The sequence below is a fragment of the Natator depressus genome, chromosome 11, assembly GCF_965152275.1.
Source record: "Natator depressus isolate rNatDep1 chromosome 11, rNatDep2.hap1, whole genome shotgun sequence".
NCBI lineage: Eukaryota > Metazoa > Chordata > Testudines > Cheloniidae > Natator > Natator depressus.
Window position 1 is genome coordinate 64442854 of NC_134244.1, and position 27465 is coordinate 64470318.

General features: G+C 45.2%; 1 protein-coding gene and 1 long non-coding RNA gene across 2 annotated transcripts in view; one reads left to right on the forward strand and one right to left on the reverse strand.

The window, feature by feature from the left end:
- The window catches only part of ACADL (acyl-CoA dehydrogenase long chain), a 32301-nt gene extending 14946 nt beyond the window's left edge, over positions 1–17355 (reverse strand). Inside the window, exons 1-5 of the mRNA XM_074966898.1 lie at positions 17247–17355; positions 12160–12321; positions 5791–5928; positions 5167–5331; positions 4096–4162 (exon numbers count right to left, since the gene is read on the reverse strand). Coding sequence (XP_074822999.1) covers positions 4096–4162; positions 5167–5331; positions 5791–5928; positions 12160–12321; positions 17247–17320 — 606 coding nt within the window. The 5' untranslated portion in view covers positions 17321–17355. The remainder of the gene's footprint in view (positions 1–4095; positions 4163–5166; positions 5332–5790; positions 5929–12159; positions 12322–17246) is intronic.
- Positions 17356–17732: 377 nt separating this feature from the next.
- The window catches only part of LOC141995641 (uncharacterized), an 81350-nt gene continuing 71617 nt past the window's right edge, over positions 17733–27465 (forward strand). The window contains exon 1 of the long non-coding RNA XR_012641378.1: positions 17733–18020. This is a non-coding gene — a long non-coding RNA (uncharacterized LOC141995641). The remainder of the gene's footprint in view (positions 18021–27465) is intronic.

Here is a 27465-nt window from a genome sequence, read left to right on the forward strand (position 1 = left end):
CTGAGGCAAGGCTACCAGAAAACCAGCGAGGCAAACGGCCGCTCCGGGTCAGAGCCCCAAACATGCCGCTTCTATGATGAGCTGCATGCCATTTTAGGGGGTTCAGCCACCATTACCCCAGCCATGTTGTTTGACTCCTTCAATGGAGATGGAGGCAATACTGAAGCAGGTTTGGGGGACAAGGAAGATGATGATGATGAAGTTGTAGATAGCTCACAGCAAGCAAGCGGAGAAACCGGTTTTCCCGACAGCCAGGAACCGTTTCTCACCCTGGACCTGGAGCCAGTACCCTCCGAACCCACCCAAGGCTGTCTCCCAGACCTGCCAGGCGGAGAAGGGACCTCTGGTGAGTGTACCTTTTAAAATACTATACATGGTTTAAAAGCAAGCATGTTTAATGATTAGTTTGCCCCGGCATTTGCGGCTCTCCTGGATGTACTCCCAAAGCCTTTGCAAAAGGTTTCTGGGGAGGGCAGCCTTATTTCATCCACTGTGGTAGGACACTTTACCACACCAGGCCAGTAGCACTTACTCGGGAATCATTGTAGAACTAAGCATTGCACTGTATGTTTGCTGGCATTCAAACAACATCCATTCTTTATCTCTCTGTGTTATCCTCAGGAGAGTGATATCATTCATGGTCACCTGGTTGAAATAGGGTGCTTTTTTTAAGGGGACATTCAGAGGTGCCCGTTCCTGCTGGGCTGTTTGCCTGTGGCTGAACAGAAATGTTCCCCGCTGTTAGCCACGGGGAGGGATGAGGGGGTAGCCACGCGCTGGGGGGAGGCAAAAGGCGACCTTGTAACGAAAGCACATGTGCTATGTATGTAATGTTAACAGCAAGGTTTACCGTGAAAGAGTGTACCCATTGTTCTATAAAATGTGTCTTTTTAAATACCACTGACCCTTTATTTTCCTCCACCAGCTGCATGTGTTTCAAGGATCACAGGATCTTCTCCTTCCCAGAGGCTAGTGAAGAGTAGAAGGCAAAAAAAAAAAAAAAAAAAAAACGCACTCATGATGAAATGTTCTGAGCTCATGCTGTCCTCCCACACTGACAGAGCACAGACGAATGTGTGGAGGCAGACAATGTCAGAGTGCAGGAAAGCACAAAATAAACGGGAGGAGAGGTGGCGGGCTGAAGAGAGGGCTGAAGCTGAAAGGTGGTGGCAGCGTGATGAGAGGAGGCAGGATTCAATGCTGAGGCTGCTGGAGGATCAAACTAATATGCTCCAGCGTATGGCTGAGCTGCAGGAAAGGCAGCAGGAGCACAGACCGCCGCTACAGCCCCTTTGTAACCAACCGCCCTCCTCCCCAAGTTCCATAGCCTCCTCACCCAGACACTTATCCCCCTATTTGTGTGATGAATTAATAAAGAATGCATGAATGACTTTATTGCCTCTGCAAGCGGTGATTGAAGGGAGGAGCGGAGGGTGGTTATCTTATAGGGAAGTAGAGTGAACCAAGGGGCGGGGGGGTTTCATCAAGGAGAAAAACAGAACTTTCACACCGTAGCCTGGCCAGTCATGAAACTGGTTTTCAAAGATTCTCTGATGCGCCCCGCACCCTCCTGTGCTCTTCTAACCGCCCTGGTGCCTGGCTGCGCGTAACCAGCAGCCAGGCAATTTGCTTCAACGTCTCCCCTTTACTCTCACAGATATTGTGGAGCGCACAGCAAGCAGTAATAACAGTGGGAATATTGGTTTCGCTGAAGTCTAACCGAGTCAGTAAACTGCGCCAGCGTGCTTTTAAACGTCCAAATGCACATTCTACCACCATTCTGCACTTGCTCAGCCTGTAGTTGAACAACTCCTGACTACTGTCCAGGCTGCCTGTGTACGGCTTCATGAGCCATAGCGTTAAGGGGTAGGCTGGGTCCCCAAGGATAACTATTGGCATTTCAACATCCCCAATGGTTATTTTCTGGTCTGGGAATAAAGTCCCTTCCTGCAGCTTTTGAAACAGACCAGAGTTCCTGAACATGTGAGCGTCATGTACCTTTCCCGGCCATCCCACGTTGATGTTGGTGAAATGTCCCTTGAGATCCACCAGTGCTTGCAGCACTATTGAAAAGTACCCCTTGCGGTTTATGTCCTCGCCGGCTTGGTGCTCCGGTGCCAAGATAGGGATATGGGTTCTGTCTATGGCCCCACCACAGTTAGGGAATCCCATTGCAGCAAAGCCATCCACTGTGACCTGCACATTTCCCAGGGTCACTACCCTTGATATCAGCAGATCTTTGATTGCGTTGGCTAGTTGCATCACAGCAGCCCCCATAGTAGATTTGCCCACTCCAAACTGATTCCCAACTGACCGGTAGCTGTTGGGCATTGCAAGCTTCCACAGGGCTATTGCCACTCACTTCTCAACTGTGAGGGCTGCTCTCATCTTGGTATTCATGCGCTTCAGGGCAGGGGAAAGCAAGTCAAAGTTCCATGAAAGTGCCCTTACGCATGCAAAAGTTTTGCAGCCACTGGGAATCGTCCCAGACCCGCAACACTATGCGGTTCCACCTGTCTGTGCTTGTTTCCCGGGCCCAGAATCGGCGTTCCACGGCATGAACCTGCACCATTAGCACCATGATGCCTGCATTGCCAGGGCTCGTGCTTTGAGAGAAGTCTGTGTCCATGTCCTCATCCCTCTTGTCACCGCGCTGATGTCACCTACTCGCCCGGTTTTGCTTTGCCAGGTTCTGGTGCTGCATATACTGCTGGATAATGCGCGTGGTGTTTAATGCACTCCTAATTGCCAAAGTGATCTGAGCGGGCTCCATGCTTGCCGTGGTATGGCGTCTGCACAGAAAAAAGGCACGGAACGATTGTCTGCCGTTGCCCACACGTACCCGGGAGCCAATGACAGACAACATGGAGAAATTCTCTATTGAGACAATAGCAGCAGAGCAGAGTTGCAGCGGAAGTGGCGGATGACAACGGTGAGCAGTCCTACTGCACCGTCTGCTGAAAGCAGTATGGCATCCTCACGGAAAAAAGGCACAAAACGTTGGTCTGCCGTTGCTTTCACGGAGGGAGGGGCGACTGACGACATGTACCCAAAACCACCCGTGACAATGTTTTTGCCTCATCAGGCATTGGGAGCTTAGCCCAGAATTCCAATGGGCAGAGACTGCGGGAACTGTGGGATAGCTACCCACAGTGCACCGCTCCCTAAGTCGATGCTAGCCACGGTAGTGAGGACGCACTCCACTGACTTAATGTGCTTAGTGTGGACATATGCAATCAACTGCATAAAATCGATTTCTAAAAATAGACTTATATAATATCGACCTAATTTCGTAGCGTAGACATACCCTTAGTCTACCTGTTAACCACTACACCCTGTGGTCACCTATGATTCATCATTTTTAAAACAAAATTTTACTAAACCAACTATCCCAATACTCAAAAAAAATCAAGTACCAGGACAGAACTATAACACTAAGAGGTTTTTAGTTTTAAAAGTTTTCAACTAACAGCAGCGTCATTTAAAAGTTTTTAGAATGACAATCCCCTACTTCAATCTTCTTAATTCTTTATATTAGGGGTTAAATGAGATGGGTACACACTGCCAGCCTTATAGCAGCTCAATATGTGGTTGGCATCTAATATGGAATTTATCCCATACACTGAACAATACATTCACTGAATAAAGATTCCATTTTTATGTTGACGCAGTAAAGAAATAAAGGTTTTAGTTTGTTTCCCTCAACTGACGGGGGACCGCATAGCAGGGTGGCTATTCTGCTTTCAACTCCACTGAACTGAGAAACAGTCTGGCCCTTGGCTATATTGTGCCGACTGACTATACCAGTCAAGGAAAAGAACAAAAATCTTATGATCGGGCTGCCTTTTTGTTCTCCAATAAAAGCTGCAAAGAAGAGTTTGCTCTGCTGATTGACCCATAAATTGTCAGCATCATAAGCTGGATGGCTGGGTAACATGAATTCTTCTATAAGATGTAACTCATAGAAAAGGAAAAACACAGGGGATAGAAACACTAAATTCTGGGAAAGCAGCTGTAGAATGAAATAAATTCTGTCACTAACTGGATGAATTCAGTACCCAAGAACCATAAGTCAGAGCACATCCGTTCACATACCTTACTTCCATTCAGAATCCAATCACTTCCATCCTTTTTTGCATATGTTCGTACACCCTGCAAATCACTAAAATTGATAGGCAAGAAAAGAAAGTTATTTAAGAGAACAATCCAGCAGTGGCATGTAGTTCACATTTAAAAAATAATCCTAGTATAAAATAATGAAGATCCTAGAACTCCTTGTGGATAGTGCTACATACAATAGGATTCAGGGATGTATTAAAAAGGGACGAGAGAATATTATGGAAACCACAAGTGTGTTATGGCTATGAATGATGAACCTCTGCATCTTCAGTAGAGCACATGGTTCTACTTCACTTTCAAAGTGAGATACCGTCTCACAGCCGAAGTACCATGTGCACAAATAATATCTATTAGCTCAGCAGCATCTTATGTTGACATGGCCCACCAATTTAGGGCTGCCCCAGAAAGCAGATATCAGCCACTCAGCTTGGCACCCTCCACATATAGTTAGAGGTCAGCTTATGGTTCTCATGCAGAGAGACTTTTGCTGTCTAAGACCAGCGGGGACACAGCATAGAAGGCACAGCTCCCCACTGGGCTCCCCTCTGCTTAGCAGATTGAAGAGAATAATCCTGAATCAGTAATCTACCCAATAATCCTACTGTCTGCCCTTATAGGAATAAGAGTACAGGAAAGAGAACTATTCTATACAGGATTCAGGGACAAGGAAATAGGCCCTCTTGCCAAATTCTGACAGCATTATATGGAATAAGTCAAGCCTCCTTTACTAAGTTATTACATTTCACATTAAAGAATGTCCATGCAACAAGTAGGCTAGTGACTGTTTATGGAGAATCTAAAAACAAACACAAAACCCTATTTGTCCTAGGGCTGATGACAAGTTCATGGGTTTGGAACAGGCATCCTGAAATGACAAAGCGTAAAACAGCAATCCATAATTAAAGGTTATTTTTGTGGTTCTAGCTATTCCGGGCTACTGCCTAATCAGTAAGATGGTCATATAACTATGAAACTCAAAGTTTTTACACAGTGAGATTAGGTAAGCAACATGTATGTAAAGCCCATCTGTTATCCTTTTCGCCTTACCTGCCAGCCCCAGGTTCTGTCATGGCTATAGCACCAATACATTTGCCTGCAGACATTTCAGGGATAAACCGTTCAATCTGTTCTTCTGAGCCATAGTTTGCAATATAGGGCATGACAATATCTGAATGAAGGCTGAATCCTGGGCCAGTACAATTAACATACATCCTTGAAGAGTAAAAGTAAACTTTAGAAGAAAATGTGACAGTGATTGATCTGTTGAATTTTACACTGTTAAAACCAGAGAACCAAAACTCAAAAAAAATGTACACTAAAAGCCGTCAAAATGACTAACAATTTTAACTTGTGACATCCATGTTCTTATTTATAGAATGTACTTTCACTGCCAAACCATTGGATCACCCACCAGTCTAAGGAGAACATTTCCCCTCCTCTCCCAGCAGTCCTAAAAATATACTACTGTGATATTTATTATTTAAGAAAATCATCTGAAATATCTAAAGTAGGGGGTACTTATGCCTGTCTAAATTATCAGTTCTGTGAAAGGAAAAGACTATTACGGTCTGTGAACACACTCTCCTTACAATAGGAATCAGGAAATCATATGAACAAATACAATCTTTTAACAGTACCAACTGGATTCTTGCTGCAGTGTCTTGTACTTACTGCTCCTCCCAGACCACTGCTGAAGAGAGCAGATCCCCTCCAATGCCACCATGTTTTTCTGATATATTGACACCCAGCAGTCCCTGTTGTCCAGCTTTTTCCCAGAGCTCCCTGCTCACTTGGCCAGCCTTCTCCCATCTGCAAATGATACAGGAATGAGAAGTTAGTGGAATTCCCCTCCTATTTCCCACAGCTGCTGCTTTACACCATAAAATCTGCTACCAAGTTTCAGCGCTTAAGAATAAGACTTTCAGTCTCAGAAACCAACCTACAACACATGAGGTAACATAAAACAGGCACGTGTATTTTGCTAGCTGGGGAGAGGTAGGCTCCTTGGACTCATGCAATGTACTTAGGATATGTAGTCTCCCAGTCTATGCATTAATGATTAAGTTGCCACCACAGAATTACATGCAGTATGGTAGGTGGTAAAAAGCTAACTTCTGCTTCCAATTTATAACCTGCAATTTCCTTAACTTTTATACCTGATAAATTTGCGGAACACTACCTCAGATGAGTTGATTTTTGTGGTACTTTGATAAATTGACAGCAGAGGAGCTTCTGGTGATAGTCCTTAGATTTTAATTCAGAAGGAGAATTAAAGACTCATGGCAGAAGTTCCCTATCTGTGAAACTTTCTCCCTCAGGCTGTCTGCGAGAGCCAGAGTTGGATGGACTTCAAGATGCAGTGCAAGGCTCATCTTTTCAGCCACACAGACTAGTTTGGAGGCCTTTTATCAGCTGCAACTGAAATGGATGTAAAGTGTAAGCAACAGACACTTCACTGAGCAAGCAATTTGAGAAAGTAGTAGAAGAAATATGAAAGAAACAGCGTTTTACAAAAGCAAGATACATTACACTATAAAACACTTCATGTGCTAGAAGACTTAATGAGATCCACACCTTCCTACTTCTTTGGATGATACTTTTCCTTGGGTTATTAGCTTAAATTTGAAGGATGAACCCATCTTCATTGAGAACGCATACATGATTCCTTAGAGCAGAGATCTCCAAACTATGAGGCACGGACGAACGTGGGGGGGGGGGCAGGGGGTGGCCAGGCCCCACAGGGGCCTGGCAGGGAGTGCCACCCAGCCCCACTGTGCCCCAGCCCCACTCCTGGCTCTGGCCCCTGGCTCCTGCTCAGCCCCCAGCCATGGCTCCCAACCGTGACTCCACTCCCAGCCCCAGCCCCTGGCCCGCAGCCCAGCTGCAGCCCCACTCCAAGGTGCGGCTCGCAACCACAGCATAGGTAAGGGAAGGTGGGGTGCAAGGTAAAAAGTTTGGGGATCACAGCCTTAGAAAGACACGCACGGGTGGGCTGTCCCACTGGCTCTTTATCCAGGCAGTTCAAACTACTCCTCAATCCCTCCCCCACCTCAGATAGCCCACTAAGTTTCTCTCCCAAACACTCCCTGTGTTTTTCATTCACTCCAAACTCCATTCCTTCCAAGCAACATTTGTGATGAGCTCTCATACCTCCAAATCACGCCCCCCCAAACAAACAAACAAAAACAAAAAACCACATTTTCCACAACGCCTGTGTTTGCTAACATACACAGTAGCCCCTCCATGTCTGCCCAGCCACTTACTATGAGTTACCATTAAACCCATTTGTTCCTTTACAGTCGGATTTTTCAAAAGCATCTAAATGCTGCAGGTGCAAAAATCCAACTGGCCTTATCTTCCAGGGGGAAGAAAGGATGTTACTAACTTGAGGTAAAATCCTATGGAAGACAAGGCAGTAGATCAATTTTACACAAGCTAAAGACTTGTCTTCCCTAGGATTTTACCGTGCATTAGCTAGCTTGAGTTAAGAATGCACTTTTTCTCCTAGTGAAGACACAGCCTTTGAAAATCAATAGTCCTAAGTCACTTAGTGTGTGACTCCATGTTGACAGATGTTTGGCTGCATGTGTGTGTTTTCTTTGTGTGCTGCCCCAGCCCTATGCAGAGAGCTGGCACAGCAGACCTCGACCAAACCACCCAATGAGCACAAGATCCGTTGAGGGACAAAGGCACCCAGCCAGGCTTATTGTCGATGAAGCCCGGTACTAGTATCCCGCAGACTCCACCAGACCACTAATACACTTATGCCCGTAACAATGGACCAGCTTAGTGAACGGCGGGACTTTCCATTCCTCCCCAGGTCAGGCAAAGATAGTCCCTCTGAGATACATCTTTATACCCCAATACAAACAAGTTAGTACTGCTCCTCTGACACAGTTACAGCGCTGTGATGTGGCTAGTTATTACCCATTACCTTGTACATGTTGGTTCGATCAAAACATTTTTATTTCGAACTGTTATCCTGACCTTATCTCTTAGGAGGGGTCAGTGTGTTCCTGTTATCCTTGGGGAATGTTTTTGTACCATACTTGATATTGGGATGTTCTGGTACCACTTGATATCGGGATGCGTTTGCGTGAGTACTTTGACTAGCACTTCTTAGGAATGTGTATTTTTGCAATATTAGCCCTGTTGCCAAATTCTGTAAGCAGGTCCTGCCTCAGACCAGGCCTCTGATACAAGGGCTTATGTCTCACGCTCTATTCCTACTACAAGGTGCTTTTGAAAATCTGACACCAAGCTCTTCAGGGCAGAGACTCTGCGTATTAAGAACATAAAAGCTGCCATACTGGGTCAGACCATGGTCCATCTCACCCAGTATCTGTCTCCGACTGAAGCCTGTACCAGAGCTTCAGTGGGAATGTACTGAATAGGGCAATTATGGAGTGACCACACCTGATTTCCTGGCTTCTGACAGTCAGAGGTTTAGGGTTGCCCCTAGCATTGGGCTGTCCCTGCCCATCTTGGCTAATGGTCGTTGATGCATCTATCCTCCGGAAACTTATCCAGTTCTTTCTGAACCATGTTACACTTTTGCCCATCACAACATCCCACATCAGTGAGTTCCACAGGTTAGTTGTGCATAGTGTAAAAAAAAGTACTTTCTTGTTTGCACTAAATCAGCTGCCTATTAATTTCATCAGGTGATGAGTGGTTTTTGTATTGTATGAAAGGGTAAATAAAACTCCTCTATTCACTTTTTCCACATTCTTCATTTTATAGACCTCTATCATCATTCCCCCCCGCCCCGTCGTCCCTTTTCTAAGCTGACTAGTCCTTATCTCTCCCCATATGGAAGCCATTCCATACCCTTAATCATCTTTGTTGCCCTTCTCTGAACCTTTTCCAGTTCCACTATACCTTTTTTGAGATGGGGTGATCAGAACAGGATATTCAAAGTGTGGGTACATCATGAATTTATATAGTGGTACTATATTTTGTCTTATTTTCTATCCCTTTCCTAATAGTTACTATCATACTGTTAGCCTTTTTGACCACTGCTGCGTGTTGACTGGAAATTTTCAGAGAACTATCCAAGGTGACTCCAAGATCTTTCTTGGGTGGCAACAGTTAATTTAGAACCCATTATTAATATGTATAGTTGGGATTACTTTGCACTTAACTTTGAATTTCATATGCCATTTTGTTGCTCAGCCACGCAGTTTGTGAGATCCCTCTGTAAATCCTCACAGTCTGCTTTGGACTTGAATAATTTTGTATTGTCTGCAAACTTTGCCACTAACTGTTCACCCCCTTTTCCACATCACTAAATTATTACTCTACTGGAAAGTGCCGTGTCCATCTATAGTTTTACATAAGTAATGAATAATAGCTGGAGGTTACAGGGACTGGCATATAAGTTTTAAAGGGACCTTGAAATCTAGTCAGTTGCAAAAAAAATAATTAAAGTAGTGTCAGGTTCTACACCTGCCATAATTCCAGTACAATTTTTTTTTCTTTGGCTTTACAGACATTTTCCCATTTTATAAGTGTTTCTTTCCCCTGTTGCTGTGTGAAAAGACCCACGCTAGCAACAGAAGGAAAGTGACTGACTTTACAGAGAAGGGGAACGTGACTACCCATAAAGCACTCTCAAACGTACAAAGTAAATTTAAAAAAAAAAATTCTAATCTCTTTCAGTTATATTAGCAATTGGTCTTACTTGTAACAGTAAGAAGTGAAAATTTCAGACACGAGAATGATTTTAAGTTGATGGAGTTTTATAGTCTCTATTTGGTTTGGTTGAATGGCATTGCTCAGTAACTATAAATGGAAGAAGAGAAGCTATATTAAGCCCCAAGGGAAGGGATCATCTTTTTGTTTGTGTCTGTTCAGGGCTTATCTCAGTGGGATACTGGTCTATGAGTAAGGCCCCTTGGTGCTATGGTAATACAAATAAATAATATTGGTTTGTGAAACTTTGTAGCATTCTCTCTCACGTTTATCTTCTGGAGATTGTACAGAAACAGAACAGTAATTACAGACATCAGAGACAAATTCCAGGTGGAGGAGTTGGAGAGAGGAGGGGGAAGGAATGAAATAAATGTGAAAATATGAAATTAAATCCACTTTTTTATTGTTTGCTTTCCCAGTCCAGAACTAATACAGTTGCTTAAATCTTTGGTTGGAAGATGGTCCCTATTGGAAAAAATGGGACAATATACTGTTTATGGTTTTGCAGACATGCACTGTAGCCCTTGAAAGAACAGTCACCATATCTGAAGTACAGCTAGCCTTCTGGGCTAACTGGCTAAATTTAAGTGGGAGAACACCATCCCATATTTCACCCCATTACCCTCACTACCAGAATTAAAGACAACTGTTTGATATTAACCCACTAAGTCTTGATTATCTTGAAATTAATTCTGAAATGAAGCTGCTCTCCAAAACCATACCCTTTTTTTTTTTTCCCGCAAACAGTTTTCAAAACTGGAATTTGGACTAGGAGATTACAAAACAAAAATACACTAAGGATCATGCCTGAAACAAGCTAGCTACACCAAATATAGCAATGGAACTGTGAGGGGGATGAATAGATCAGGGGACAGGTAACTGAAATCTTTCACTTCTAGACTGCTGTTCCAGCCCTGGCTGGGAGCAATGCAAAATCATTACCATCTGGTGTCTCGGTTGTGACCTCTAGAAGAGCTAATTTTAGGACTGGTCTACACACAAAATTGCACTAAAATAACTAAATCTCTTTTAATACACATTTTGTTATTTTTGTGCAAATGTGCGTGTGTAGACACTTATTTCAACTAAAAGTGTCCTATTTTTACTGAGCTAAAACAGGGTTGTTGTTTTAACCAACTTCATCTTATTTTAATTTAGCTATTAAAACAACAAAAACAACCCCACTTTAACTCAGTCAGAATAGAACACTTTTACTCTGAAGTAAGAGTGCCCACACAGAGACTTGCACATAAATAAAAGAAGTGAATTAAAACTGAGTTAGCTGTTTTGGGGCAAGTTTTTGTATACACCAGCCATTAAGTCCACTTTTCAGGGGACAGATATCCACAATATAAAAACCAACACAACTAACACCTTTAGATTGTAAGCTCTTTGGAGCAAGAGCTGGTCTTCTTGTTCTGGGTTTGTAGAGTGCCTAGGATCCTGGTCCATGACTGGGACTCCTAGGCACTATTACAATGCAAATAATAAACAGTGATAATACTGAAAGCCTCAGCAACGCTAACAAAGAGATTAAACTACCTTTTCATCCCTAGAGGCAAGGCAAACTTCTACAGAAGTTTGCATTTTACTGTCTTCTGCATTTGTTCCTGTAAATAATGAGCACCTAGCTAGGGGTGGCCAACCTGAGCCTGAGAAGGAGCCAGAATTTACCAATGTACATTGCCAAAGAGCCACAGTAATAAGTCAGCAGCCCCCCCATCAGCTCTCCCCTCACCCCGCTCCCAGTGCCTCCGACCCACCAGCAGCCCCACCAATCAGCACCTCCCCCTCCCTCCCTGCACCTGTTTTGTGGTGTGCAGGAGGCTCTGGGGGAGAGAGGGGAGGAGCGAGGGCATAGCAGGTTCAGGGGAGGGGGCGGGAACGGGTGGAGAGGGGGCAGGGCCTGTGGCAGAGCCAGGGGTTGAGCAGTGAGCACCCCCCGGCAAGTTGGAAAGTTGGCACCTATAGCACCAGCCCTGGAGTCGGTGCCTATACAAGGAGCCGCATATTAACTTCTGAAGAGCCGCACGTGGCTCCGGAGCCACAGGTTGGCCACCCCTGTGTTAGCTAATCAACCTGGCATCCTTTCCTGAGAAATACAGAAAGTGCTTTTTTTGTTTTGCTTTACAAATATAACCATGTACCTTTTTTCTTCCTTCAAACATGTGATGTAGGAGATACGCAAACCAAGATATATATTATATACAAGCCAATAATACAATTTTTTAAAAATTAAAATAAACTCTACCGTTTGCTTGTTAGACTCAGAACATTATTCCCAGAGAGTTCTGTGAAACAGCCTGGAATTAGTAGGCAACATAGAATATCCGAACTATATCTTACTCTGCATGATAAGGGACCACTGCTTCCTGGAAGAATTTCCTCACACTTTCCCTGAAGATATCATGATCCGAAGAGAAGATCCTTCGAGTTCCAATATCCATTAATGTTTTAGCAGAAGACGTTTCTTGACGTACCAACTCATGATTTTCAGTCTGCAGACACCTAAAAAGAGACAGTCAGAGCAGTTGTAAGGAATGCTACCTAACTTTTTTAAACAGTGAATGCCTATCTTGGTCAAATACTTGTGGGCACAATGAATGGCACTGGCCTTCCAAAAGAACATGGTGACCCAGGAGTTCCCTTCTGCTCCTAAGTCCAGACTCCTGGTATTGCAGGCAAACCCAGCATAGAATTCTGTTCATAAATTTTCAACGCGGAAGCTTAATAGACATGGACATTTGGCCATTATGCTACTTGACGTGATTGACAACCAGAAAAAAAAACAAGATCAGTAGAGCAAGAGGTTGTTTCAGGTCAACTTTGACATGCATTCGGTACAGCTGCACAGACAGGCTTGAATGAACCATTCCAAAAAACTCACTGATGCAGGGCTAAGGTCCCTCAGCAGCAGTCCCTCACTTTCAAATTCAATCAATACCATCATCGTTCAATATTAAATTACAAATAAAACTCAACAATTAAACTCTGCTGCTTCTTCTGCCACCCATGCTCAGGGTCTAACTGATCATCCTATCTGGGGTCAGGAAGGAATTTTTCTTGGGGTCAGATTGGCAGAGACCTTGGGGTTTGGGGTTCTTTTGCCTTCCTCTGCAGCATGGGGCACGGGTCACTCGCAGGTTTAAACTAGTGTAAATGGTAGAGTCTCTGTAACTTGAAGTCTTTAAATCATGATTTGAACACTTCAGTAACTCAGCCAGAGGTTAGAGGTCTATTACAGCAGCGGGCGAGGTTGTGGCCTGAAATGTGCAGGAGGTCAGACTAGATGATCATGATGGTCCCTTCTGACCTTAAAGTCTATGAGTCTAACCGGGGTGTGCAGCAGGAGCCATCCCCTCCTCCCTCTCTGATAAACAGAGCTCTAAAAATAAGAGGCATCATCTTTTTAAAAAGTTCAAAAGTGAAACAGCACTAAACCTCAGCTGATAAACCCACAACCACAAATACATTTTAAAAAGTAGAGAGATAAGGTGGATGAGTTTCAGAGTAGAAGCCATGTTAGTCTGTATTCCCAAAAAGAAAAAGGAGTACTTGTGGCACCTTAGAGACTAACAAATTTATCTGAGCATAAGCTTTTGTGAGCTACAGCTCACTTCATCGGATGCATTCAGTCCACTGAATGCATCCGATGAAGTGAGCTGTAGCTCACAAAAGCTTATGCTCAAATAAATTTGTTAGTCTCTAAGGTGCCACAAGTACTCCTTTCCTTTTTAAGGTGGATGAGCTAATGTCTTTTATTGGACCAATCTTCTGCTGGAAAGAGAAACAAGTTTTTGAGCGACACAGAGCTCTTCTTCAGGTCTGGGAAAGGTACTCAGAGCTAAATACAAGGTGTTTTTGTCTCTTATTCTCTTTTGTGAGCTCATTCAAGAGCATAGTGATTGTCTGGTTTCACCCACATAGTTGTTATGAGGTGTTATTAGAGAGGAAACACCCACCCCCCGCCCAACCTCCCCAAGGTCTCACCATCAGAAGCAAGCTCCCCACAGACCAGGACCCACCAACTCAAAGCGGCAGCAGACCCTGGCAGAACAACAGATGCAAAACCTGCAGACATATCTCCACTGCTACAATGATCAACACCCCCTCCTCCCCCGACACGCCTTTCAAGATTCATGGATCCTACACATGTCTATTGCAACACATGGTATACCTCATCCATTGCAATAGATGTCCGAACAACTACGTGGGTGAATCAGATAATCACTACGTTCTCAAGTGAACTCACAAAGGAAAATTATAAAAGACAAACACACCCTATCACCTGTGGATTAACACTTTCACAAAATGATCACTCTATATCTGACCTGTCAGTCCTCGTCTCAAAGGAAACCTGCACAACACTTTCAAAAAATGAGCCTGAGAGCTTAAATTCATAACTATGCTAGATACTAAAATTTCATGGACTGAACAGACACACTGGATTTATGGCTTATTACAACAATCTGTAACTTACTACTCCCCTCCCCCTTTTTGTCCTATGACTGCAGAGGTGTTAAAGGGCCAGTCCACCTCAACCAATGGTACAGGGCCCTCTGGGGGGCCGTGAGCAGGTTTCAGGGGTCCGCCAAGCAGGGCCAGCATGAGACTCGCTGGGGCCCAGGTGAGAAAGCTGAAGCCCCAACGCATGGGTCTGAAGTCCGAGGCCTTGAGCCCCAGCACCCAGGTCTGAAGCCAAAGCCTGAGCAGTTTAGCTTCACGGGGGCCCCAAACAATTGCACCGCTTCCTATCCCATAACACAGGTCCTGGCTTTTATATGCAGAAAACCAGTTGTGCCACAGGTGGGCCGTGGAGTTTTTAATAGAAAGAAAAAGGTTGAGAACCCCTGCCTTAGACTACGTACTAACTACCTATGCTAAACAATGTTTACGCAGATTGTACCTTGCATGTAGCTGTGACATTCTGAGTACCTTTCCCAGACCCGAAGAAGAGCTCCCTGTTGCTCAAAAGCTTGTCTCTGTCACCAACAGAAGTCAGTCCAATAAAAGATATTACCTCACCCACCTTGTCTCTCTAATATTCTGGGACCAACACACTAGAACAACACCGCATATTTTAGAAAATAGCCAAGGAGAGACTAACAGCAATATCCGGGGTTTAAATGACCAAAATAATAAAAGGTCCCTCCAAAGATTATGGGTAAGATTTTTATCTTGACAGACATCACTTTATAGTAGTTATCCCATGAATTAGTCTTTCTTTGAGGTTTTTCCTTTTTGGTCAGTATCTTGTTTTACAGTACAGTCTTGCTAACTTACACATTTTTAAAAAAGAAATCTTGCTGCTTTCACAGCAAAGATTTGTCAAATGGCTGAAGTAAAGTTCTGTAGTTTAATGCTGTGATTCTTTTTAAGTACAAATGCCACAGTACACTAGGAACTGCATAAATAAAAGCAAGCTACAGTTAGCAGAATGGAGTCTCCAAAACAGACTAGTTTGTTCACCTTGGGCCCAACCCTCCGAACATTTATTACCAAGCATGGTGCTCGAGACTGTGCAGAGGTGCACAAGTCTCAAGCACAACATTCAGTGGTGTTTGTAGGATCATGCCCTTACTGGCCAACCTGTAATGCAGTGATTGATCCTGACATTGGTTTCAAGCCTTACACGGGATTTGAAATGTAGGAGGTAGTATATACGTTATTGTAATGACATTTGTATGCAATACATTACTGCAATCTATTTATTCTATATTTTGTATTTTTTTCCAAACACAAAATAAATACACCCCAACCCTCTACACACACATACAAACCCCAACTAAAAAAAAAAAAAAAAAAAAAAAAAAAAAAATAAAACCATAGGGTTACATTTTTTAAACTAAACTAAACCAAACCCCCCTTGGGTAGTCATGCTGGGGACAGAGGCTGTATTCTGCACTGTCATGGGATGGTCTCCAAGATCTAATAGGTCTTTTCCTCCACTCTCTTCTATGATCCTAAATCACAAAACTTTAAAATAAAAGGAGATGTTGGTGTGTTACCCACAACTACATTTTCAACTTTAAAGATCTACTGAATGTATTTTTTTTAATTCTTAGCTTTTAGACATGTGTACTGTGTACCAAGCGCAAGGTGGGCACACTCAAGAGACTAATTATATAAATAAAAATCTCAAATAATTTGGGGACATGAGCTTCTTGAAAGACTTTTGGGTGAATTCTGACTGTGAAAACAACAAAGTTTGCTTGGGTGTAGCTTTGTCATTATCTGAAATCGCCATGCTGGCAATATCTGGACCAAAGGTCACAGCTACTTTCCTTCTAAAGAACTGCCTTCACGTGGGAGTTATTCCAGAGAACGTGTTAAAATTCACACCCCTACCTTAATCAAAATTAACCTTCAAGAGTAGACAAGCCCTAAGAGATGCAATGTGACAGAGAATCCAACAGAGAGGCACAAAATAAGCAGGCACCATTAGGAGGAGAGCGGAGACCTGAGCACTCCCAAACTTAGGACAAGTTTGGATCTGGATGGAGACTTCACAGCTGGGCCACAGCCAATGCCAAAGCCTGATCCAAACCCATCCCAAACCAGGGGGAGCCCAGATCACCCCAAGACAAACCTTGATCCAACCTATCCAAAATCTGGGGGAGCCCAGATCCCTAGCATTATTCTGACCATTAATATACCTTTATTTACGTTATGGTTCAAAGACCCTGGTCTGGGCCCTGTTGCACAGCAGCTGTACACACTACACACATACTGTACACAGCACACACACAGAAATAGTGCGCGCGCACACTGTACACAGTACCCAGAGCACACTGTACACAAACAGTACACAAAGAACACACTGTACACACACAAATAGCGCACGCACACTGTACACACAGTCACTACACACCGAGCACACTGTACACCAGCAATACACACTACACACAAATAGCAGGCCCACACTGCACACCCAGAGCACACTGTACACACCACACACACACACAGTTTACACACTAAAAGAAAAGGAGGACTTGTGGCACCTTAGAGACTAACCAATCTATGTGACCATAAGCTTCCGTGAGCCACCGCTCACTAAACAGCGCGCACACACAAAACACAAACAGTACACACACAGAACACACAAATAGCACACACACTACACACTGACAGTACACACGGAGCACACTACACACACAGAAAGAGACAAACCGTGCAACACACTGTACAGTACACACGGAGCACACTACACACACACACACACAGAGCCCGGAGTGGCCGGCACCCTCCATTCATTCGCGGCCGGAGCCGCCCGGCTCGGGCGCCCGCCGCTCTCCCGCCCAGCGGAGGCTGATGCTCCGCCGAGCCTCGGGGTCTCCCCAGCCCGCGCGGCCCTGCCCCGCGGAGACCGGGCGGCCCGGCTGCGACGCTGGCTGAGCCCCGCCGCCGCCGCCGCCCGGCCCCGGAGCGCTCACCTGGCCGGCGGCCGGGCCCCCGGCGGGCAGAGCGGGCGCAGGGCTCGGCTCAGCAGCAGCCGCCGCGCCGCCATCTCTCTGGGCCTGGCTGACGGACTGGGCCGCCCGCTGGGGCGCCCTCTCGCGGGCAGCGCGCACCCGGCCCGCCCGCCGCCGCCCGGCTGGTGTGTAACAGGCCCGCTGCCCCCCCCGCAGTGAGCAGCACACGAACCTACACCCTCTGCCAGTCAGCAATACACACAGGCACACACCCCTACACCCCCTGCCACTGTGCAACACCCATACACCTAGCCACACACAGCTGCCCGGCCTGCCAAGGTATACTACACACAGCCACACAACACCTCCCTGCCAGTGTGGGGACACCTACACCTCCTGTCATTGTGCAACACACACATACCCTGTCAGTCAGGGTGTAACACACACCCCCTACACCCTATTAGTGTGCAACCCCCACAGCTACCCACACTTACATCTCCTACCAGAGTGCAACACCCTTGCCTAGCCCCCTGCCAGTGTGAGACACAGCACCTGTCAGTATGCAACACACACAGCCAGCCACACCCCATGCCAGCCTGTGACACGCACACCTACACCCCCGGCCAGTGTGCAACACACACAGCCACATATTAGGGTTGGCACCTAGCTGCTTATTGCACTGCCTTGCTGGTTAAAAGATTTAATGTGCCAGGATTTATTTTCATTTGTGACACATTAGAGCACTCTTCAATTCACACTCCCATAGTCCGGGCTGCAGTGCCATGTTACGATCAGGTAAGAAAAAATGATAACATAAAAATACACATATTGTGTTATTGTGTGTTAAATGGGCAAAAGTAATATTATATAATCATATATAATATTATATAATAATCAGTAATAGCTACAGTCAACACTAAGATCCTTTTGTTAGTGAGGGTGGATGCTGGTTTTTCTGCTTCTTGGAGGTGGCAACCCTAGTGGAATGTCAGAACCACAACACACCGAGAGCCACAGCACACCTGTCTCTTCTACCAGTATGAAACACATACAAACATACATACCCTCACACTGAGCCAAAACACACAACTTACCCCTGAGAGTGTGCAGCACACACAGCCACATACCTCACTACCTGAGTTGGAAGCAGACACAGTGAGCAACAATGTACGCTATGTACACCTTGTCAGAGTATGCAGCACACACAGCCACACACATCTCCTTGCCAATGTGCAATGCGCACATATATACATCTGTCATAAATATAAAGGGAAGGGTAAACACCTTTAAATCCCTCCTGGCCAGAGGAAAAACCCTTTCACTTGTAAAGGGTTAAGAAGCTAAGACAAGCTCGCTGGCACCTGACCAAAATGACCAATGAGGAGACAAGATACTTTCAAAGCTGGAGGGTTGGGGGGAAACAAAGTGTTCTCTCTGTGTATGTTTTTTTGCGGGGACCAGAGCAGGAATGCAGGTCAGAACTCCTGTAAAGGGTTAGTAAGCAATCTAGTTAGATATGCGTTAGATTCTGTTTTGTTTAAATGGCTGAGAAAATAAGTTGTGCTGAATGGAATGTATATTCCTGTTTTTGTGTCTTTTTGTAACTTAAGGTTTAGCCTAGAGGGATTCTGTGTGTTTTGAATCTGATTACCCTGTAAAGTATTTACCATCCTGATTTTACAGAGGTGATTCTTTTACTTTTTCTTCAATTAAAATTCTTCTTTTAAGACCCCCGATTGCTTTTTCATTGTTCTTAAGCTCCAAGGGTTTGGGTCTGTGTTCACCTGTGCAAATTGGTGAGGATTTTTATCAAGCCTTCCCCAGGAAAGGGGGTATAGTGCTTGGGGGAATTTTGGGGGAAAAGACATTTCCAAGTGGGCTCTTTCCCTGTTATATTTGTTAGTTGCTTGGTGGTGGCAGCAATAAAGTCCAGGGACAAAAGGTAAAATAGTTTGTATCTTGGGGAAGTTTTAACCTAAGCTGGTAAAAATAAGCTTAGGAGGTTTTTCATGCAGGTCCCCACATCTGTACCCTAGAGTTCAGGGTGGGGAAGGAACCTTGACAACATCCCTACACTGTGCCATGACACCTCCTTGCCAGAATGGGCAGCAGGCACGCAGAGAGCCACAATACACACACAGAGAAAGAATACAACCCAACCCAGAGCACTTCCCTGCCAGAGTGTGCAGTACACAAACACAGATGCATTTCTTGCTAGGGCTTGCTGACTCATTTTCTTCCCCATTCTTTATTCCATTTTGTCTGTTGAAAGGTTTGCCAAGAGCTCTTGGATTCGCCTTACTGCCAGACCCTTTAGCTCTGGTTGGTGATCTCTTGGGGCTTGTTGGCTTGTTATTGCTGATGTCTGAGCTGAGCATTTTTGGAAATCTGGCCACTTCATTTAAGGGCCTAAATGGGAACTATTAGGTGCTGAGCTCCGTTGAAAACCAGGCCCCATGTGCATTGTACTTATTTTATTCTGTGGCACATAGAGATGCTCCTTGACAGGTGGTTTATAAATGTATTTCATTATAATGTCTCCTTGGACCACATTATAATTCCAGAAATGGAGCTGGAACGTATGTTAATTCACTTACGAAAAGCTTTTCTATTAAATAAGCTTATGCCTCTTTCCTGGTTATGTGTCTCCAAATCCGCTGCAAATCAAAAAAAACTAAATATTTAGAGGCATTCCTTCTAACAATTTGTCCTGCAGAATAAAATATTTCTACTTACGAAAACCTCTGGCACAATAGGAATCCATGTAATCAAGTGCACTGCAGGCTTTTGTAACTACAAATCCTTTCTAGTACATCTAAGCCTATAATAGGCTTATAATAAAACATCTGTATGTTTTTGTAATGTAAATATTTTAAAACTTTACATTGTTAAACTGAGAAGGAATGACAAGAGGAAGAGAGACATAGCGGGCGAGACACACAAAGGGGAGAAGAAAAGAGAGGATAAGAGTCAGATGGGAGGGGTTTTTTATTTTAAGTTATCCTGAAATGATATTATTTCAGGCAATTAGTATACAAAGGTTCTGTAACCTTGCTGAGCCATAACTCTACATTTATTCCTCAGATAAAGAATACCTGCCAGAGTCTGCTCTCGGGGTCCTGTTTTGAGGAATTTTAAAATGTAAAGAAGAACCACATCTTTCATTTTAAAAAAGGAAGCATCTAATTCTTTTTCTTATTAAGACTGCATTGAAATCATAGAAGTGTAGGGCTGGAAGGGGCCTCGAAAAGTCATCAAGTTCAGCCCCCTGCGCTAAGGCAGGGCCAAATAAACCTCAACCATCCTTGATAGGTATTTCTCTAACCTGTTTTTAAAAGCTTCCAGTGATGGAGATTCCACAAGCATCCTCGGAAGCCTATTCCAGAACTTCACTAACCTTATAGTTAGAAAGTTTTTTTCTAATATCTAACCTAAATCTCCATTGCTTCAGATTAAGCCCATTAGTTCTTGTCCTCCCTTGAGTGGTCATGGAGAGCAATTGATCACTGTCCTCTCTATAACAGCCCTTAACATATTTGAAGACTGTTACCAGGTCCCTACTTAGTCTTCTTTTCTCAGACTAAACAAGCCCAGTTTTTTAACCTTTCCTCATAGGTCAGGATTTCTAAACCTTTTATCATTTCTGTTGCTCTTCGCTGGGCTGTCTCCAATTTGTCCATATCTGTCCTGAAATGCGGCACCCAGAACTGGCCACAGTACTCCAGCTGAGGTCTCACCAGTGCTGAGGAGAGCAGAACAATTACCTCCCATGTCTTACATACAACACTCCTGTTAATACGCCCCAGAATAACATTAGCCTTTTTCGCAGCTCCATCACATTGTTGACTCAAATTCAGTTTGTGACCCACTGTAACCCCCCCAATCCTTTTTAGCAGTACTACCACCTAGCCTGTTATTCCCCTTTTTGTAGTTGTCCATTTGATTTTTCCTTCCTAAGTGAAGTACTTTGCACTTGTCTTTATTGAATTTCATGTTGTTGAATTCAGACAAATTCTCCAGTTTGTCAAGGACATTTTGAATTCTAATCCTGTCCTCCAAGGTGCTTGCAACCCTTCCCAACTTGGTGTTATTTGCAAATGTTATATGCATACTCTCCACTCCATTATCCAAGTCATTTATGAAAATACTGAATAGTATACTAGACCCAGGGCAGACCCCAGTGGGACTCCACCATACATGCTCTCCAAGTTTGGTAGTGAATCATTAACAACTATTTGAGTACGGGCTTTCAACCAGTTGTGCATCCGTCTTGTAGTAATTGCATCTAGACCACATTTCCCTAGTTTGCTTATGAAAATGTCACGTGGGACTCTGCCAAAAGCCTTACTAAAATCAGGATATATCATATCTACTGCTTCCCCTTATCCACTAGGCCAGTAACCCTGTCAAAGAAAGGAAATTAGGTTAGCGTGCTATGATTTATTCTTGACAAATGCATGCTGGCTATTCCCTTAGAGACTATTATCCTCCTGTGATTACAATATGTGATTATTTAATAATTTGTTCCAGTATTTTTCCAGGTATCAAAGCTAGGCTGACTGGTCTATAGTTCCCCCCATCTTCTTTGTTCCCCCTTTTAAAGGCAGTTACCTGTGTTTGCCCTTCTGCAGTCTTCACTCATCCTCCAGGAGTTTTCAAAAATAATTGCTAACGGTTCCGAGATTACTTCAGTTGGTTTCTTAAGTACCCTTGGATGATTTCATCAGGTGCTGCCAATTTGAATACATCTAATTTATCTAAATATTCTTTAACCTGTTCTTTCCATGTTTTTGGGTGCATTCCTTCCCCCTTGTTTTTAATTGTTCCAATATAAACTGATATGCATCAATCATTAGAGCTGAAAGTTTGCCAATGAATTTTAATGAAGATTATTATTAGTAATTAATTTGCAGAGTTGCCATCTCTCACAATTTAATCACAAGCCTTGTGATATTTGGAGATATTCCCAAAGCCTCAACTCCTGGTATCATGAGATTACATCAAATATAATTAAACGCCACAGTCAAGTCATCTCCTGATCTTTTTTTGATAAATTAAACAGATTGAGCTCTTTAAGTCTCACACTAAGGCATTTTCTGCAGTTCATGAATCAGTGTTACGATAAATAGCTTCCTAGTGAGGGTGTTACACGATTGTGTAAAGGGTCATGCCTAGGAACTGAGAGAATGATACTTTCAGGAAGTGCTTGACGAGAGAAGACAGTATAAGTGGAAGAAGGCATAAAGGCTGAATGTTGCACTGTCTTGGTTCTCTTTGCCTGTGCTTGCACAGTGAACACAGAATACAAGGGTGCTCTATAGCTGCTGAGCTGTAACTGTATGTTTAATCCTACCAGAGGCAGCCACTGGGATTCTGTTTTGGGGAATTTTGAAATACATCTTTCATTAAAAAAAGCAAGCATCTAGCCCTTAGAAATGTAAACTGATAGACATCAATCACCAGAGCTGAATGTTTGCCAGTGAATTTTTATAAAGACAATGATGATAATTATTAATAATAATAAAGATGTCAACTTTCATGGATTTTATCACGAGTCTCATGATATTTGGCAATTTTCTTCAGGCCCCAGCTCCTGGAATCATTAGATTACATTAGAATCTGAACTTTCATTTTAAAAGAAATAAAAAACTTAAAAACATGATCCAAAAGGCTCAAAAACAAGAAGATGAAGAAAAGTGTGTGTGGGGGGGGGAGGTTTTCCAGAATCACATGATTTTCAATCAAGTCTCATGCAAGGCTCATGGTTTTTTGAACTCTTGGGGTTGGCAGTACTGAATTTGCATTGCAAGTCTGGAGGCCCCAGCAAAGATCAGGACCTTGTTGTGTTAGGCTGTGTACATACACATGGTAAGAGTCACTCCCTGTCTTGAAGAGCTTACACTGTAAATACACAAGATAGACAAAGGAAGTATCTTTGTCCCCACTTAACAAATAGGGGAACTGACAGTGGTGGCACCAGCAGCGAGAGGGCCCCCTGAAGCCAGTTGCGGCCTGCAAGGCCTTCCGTTTGGCCCACCAGGTGTGAGCTGCTTTATCGTGCTCCCTGCTGGGGGCTCTGCTGTAAGACCAGCCCTGCTACCTGGCTCCAACTCCACTCTGGGCTCCCCTCACTACAGCACCCGTGTGCTCTGATGCCCAGTCCTGTCTGCAGTGTCCCCATGCTGATCTGCCTCTGAGCACCCTCCCCACCCGCCAGCTCAGAGGATGCTCTGCAGCCGGGAGGGAAAGGGGCCACGAGGGCGAGGGATGCTTAGAGTCCGGGGACAGCCAGAGCCAGGTAGCTAGGCTGCCTTTACAGCAGATCCCTTAGTGGGGAGCAAAAAGTAACAGGTGATGCTTGGCAAGCCAAATGGAAGGCCCTCACGGGCGGCTCTGGTCCTTGTGCTTCCCTGCCAGGCGGACCCTTCCCTTTTACTGCAGAGCATCCTCCGAGCCGGTAGGTGCCAGTGCTGGGCCCAGGTGGGGAGCTGAGAAGGTGTGCACAGGTGGGTCAGTGCAGGGACACAGCAGACTGAGACTGGACAGGGGAGCACAGGGGCCGGAGCTGCTGGGAGCAGTCGGAGGGGGGATCTTGGGGCAAAGCCAGAGCTGAGTAGCCTGGCTGCCCAGACAGTGGAGCTCTCACTGGGAGCTGGAGTCAGGCACAGGCAGGGGAAGCCAGGGATGGGACAGGCTCTGGAACAGTCACCACCTACTTCCCTGGGCCTCTCTCTGCTCCCCTACTGTCCCCATCTTCCTCCCAGTCCTGTGGGGCCCCTAGAATTGAGCTTTGCAGGGAGCCCCTGCTGGACAAACACCAGCACTGGGAAATGAGGCACAGAGAGATTAAGTAACTTGCCAAAGGTCACACTGGACACTTGTGTGAAGTGAACCCAGACCTCCAACATCTCTTTAACTCAAAGACCATCCTTCCTACCACCCCTCTTCCCCCATGTAGTTTTTAAGGCAAGTTGAATTTAGGCCTCTTATGCTTTTGTGGCGAGTGATCAAAAACTTTAATGCCTGATTTTCAGAAGTGCCAAGCAGCCACAGCTCCCTTTGATGTCAATGGGAGTTGTAGGTTCTCAGCACTCCTAGTAATCTGACCCTTAATTTCACCTAGTAGTCTAGTGGCAGCCAGTGCAGGGAGCAGAGAATTACCTTTAAACACGAATGTATCTATAGGACAAAGACATTGTTACACTGAGATATGCAGTGATCGGGCGAAAGATTTTTCATAGCTGAACTTTTTCTGTAGTCTGCCATATACTAAGCTAAGTGTAATATTTTTAACACAAGTAGAGTCAAACTTCTCATCAGTTGCTTCTTTAATAAGCTGCTTTTTACACACTAAAAGAAAAGGAGTACTTGTGGCACCTTAGAGACTAACAAATTTATTTGAGCATAAGCTTTCGTGAGCTACAGCTCATTTCATCGGATGCATTCAGTGGAAAATATAGTGGGGAGATTTATATACACAGAGAACATGAAACAATGGGTGTTACCATACACACTGTAACCAGAGTGATCACTTAAGGTGAGCTATTACCAGCAGGAGAGCCAGGGTGGGGGGGAACCTTTTGTAGTGATAATCAAGGTGGGCCATTTCCAGCAGTTGACAAGAACGTCTGAGGAACAGTGGGGGATGAGGGTGGGGGAGGGGGAGAATAAACATGGGGAAATAGTTTTACTTTATGTAATGACCCATCCACTCCCAGTCTCTATTCAAGCCTAAGTTAATTGTATCCAGTTTGCAAATTAATTCCAATTCAGCAGTCTCTCGTAAACCACAAGATGGCAGTACAGGAATATGCATCTATATTATTACACCTAACACAAATCTTATATCTCCCTGAATGTATCTTTTTTCTCCTTCTACCAACGGGACATACTGATGGTTAAGAAATATACTTTCTAAGGTGCAATCAGAAGCATCCTCATTAGAACACCACTTGAAATATGAAAATGTATATTGTCTCTTTAAGATGAGAGTGATCCTATGTGGTATCCTACAAGATTGAAGGGGAAGCATAAAGGACAGGGACCTGTGTGAGTGGAGCTCCCTGCCTCTCGAGGGGCAGCACATAGAATAGACTCCTCTGAGAAGTACTTAGCACAGATGTACAAGGGTCAGCTCTAGGGGTGATATTCTCCTAAACCTGGCTCCTATCAGCCAAGCTCTGTCCACTGAAGACACCAAAAAGAGACATGAGCAAAGCTGGTTGAAATTTTTCATCCTAAATTTATTTTGGCCAAAAAAAAAATGCCTTTTTAAAACATGATTTTGGTGTTTTTGTAAAAAATTCGTTGATGCTGGCAACAGTTTTAGTTTCTCATGAAAACTGTTGTGACATCACTCATTGTTTGCACTCATTTGACAGCCTGTGGCAGGGTAGTCTGTCCCCTGAAGGACAGTGGGGTCTAGGGGTCAGCCCACCCTGACCCATGGCGTGGCCCTTTAAGATTTTGGGAGATATTATGAATGCAAGATCCTAGGAAATAAAAGATACTAGTAGAGAGGAAATGGTTCCAGGAATAAGTAATGTTTAGGACAGTGGTTCCCAAACTTGTTCCGCCATTTGTTCAGGGAAGGCCCCGGCGGGCCGGGCTGGTTTGTTTACCTGCCGCGTCCGCAGGTTCAGCCGATCGCAGCTCCCACTGGCCACGGTTCGCTGCTCCAGGCCAATGGGAGCCGCTGGAAGCAGCGGCCAGTACGTCCCTCGGCCCGTGCCGCTTCCAGCAGCTCCCATTGGCCTGGAGCAGTGATCTGTGGCCGGTGGGAGCCGCAACTGGCCAAACCTGCGGACGTGGCAGTTAAACAAATCGGCCCGGCCCGGCAGGGGCTTTCCCTGCACAAGCAGCGGAACAAGTTTGGGAACGACTGGTTTAGGGGAAAAAAAACATTACTGTGTCTTTAAGGGACCAGGACTAGGAGCCTTGCTGAGTTGGTGGGACAGCCCCGTCCCTCTTTCTCAGCCAATTGGGATGAGTTCTGCAAAAGGGATGAGCATATATGCTGCCTCCTCCCTCATAGCATAGCAAGGAGATACCAGCAGGAGGTGGGTCTACCTCAGGGGTGGGCAAACATTTTGGCCCGAGGGCCACATCTGGGTATGGAAATTGTATGGTGGGCCATGAATGATCATGAAATTGGTGGGTTGGGGTGTGGATGGGGGTGAGGGCTCTGGCTGGGGGTGCAGGCTCTGGGGTGGGGCCAGAAATGAGGAGTTCAGGGTGCAGGAGGGGCTCTGGGCATGGCAGGGGATTGGGGTGCTGGAAGGGGTGCAGGATCCCCCTGGGGGTGCGGGCTCTGGGCTGGGGTTGGGGATGAGGGGTAGGGGGTGCAGGAGGGTGCTCCAAGCTGGGACCAAGGGGTTTGGAGGGCAGGAGGGGGATCAGGGCTGGGGCAGGGGGTTGGGGCATGGGGAGAGGCTCAGGGGTGCAGGCTCCGGGCAATGCTTACTTCAAGCAGCTCCCGGAAGCAAAGGCATGTCCCCCTTCTGGCTCCTATGCAGAGGCACAGCCAGACAGCTCTGCGCATTGCCCCATCCACAGGTACCACCCCTGCAGCTCCCATTGACCACGGTTCCTGGCCAATGGGAACTGCAGGGGCTGTGCTTGGGACGGGGGCAGTGTGCTGAATCCCCTGGCGGCCCCTATACATAGGAGCTGGAGGAGGGATATGCTACTGCTTCCGGGAGCCATGTGGAGCCACAGCATGCATGGAGCGGAGCAAACCCCCAACCCCACTCCCCAGTGGGAGCTCAAGGGCCAGATTAAAATGTCTGAAGGGCTGGATGCAGCCCCTGGGCTGTAGTTTGCCCACCCCTGGTCTACCTGCTAAGCCTCCTGAACCAAAAGGTAAAGACCTTGATTATGGAAAGGGCCTAGCTGGAGGAAAAGCTGGCTGAAGCCTTCCAGGTGGCCTGAAGTACCACCCAGCTCCTGGGGATTACCAGCGTTCTTATATGGACCTGGAGTGAATGTGAGATACTGAAAGAAGTGCTTTGCACTCTGTATATATATAAAAAAAAAAGTTAATAAATCAAACCCTACGAAGGGGATATTTTGTCTGAAATAAACTGAGCTGAGTAGTTGGAAGAACCAGAGCAGATGCTGAGGGCAGTGCACTGACAAGACCATGAGGAACGATGGGGTGTAGTTGAGGGTGGTGCCTGCTCAAACAGCCATAAGGATTGGGTCGTCCCCCCCATCATTGTAATTAGAGTTTGGCAAATAA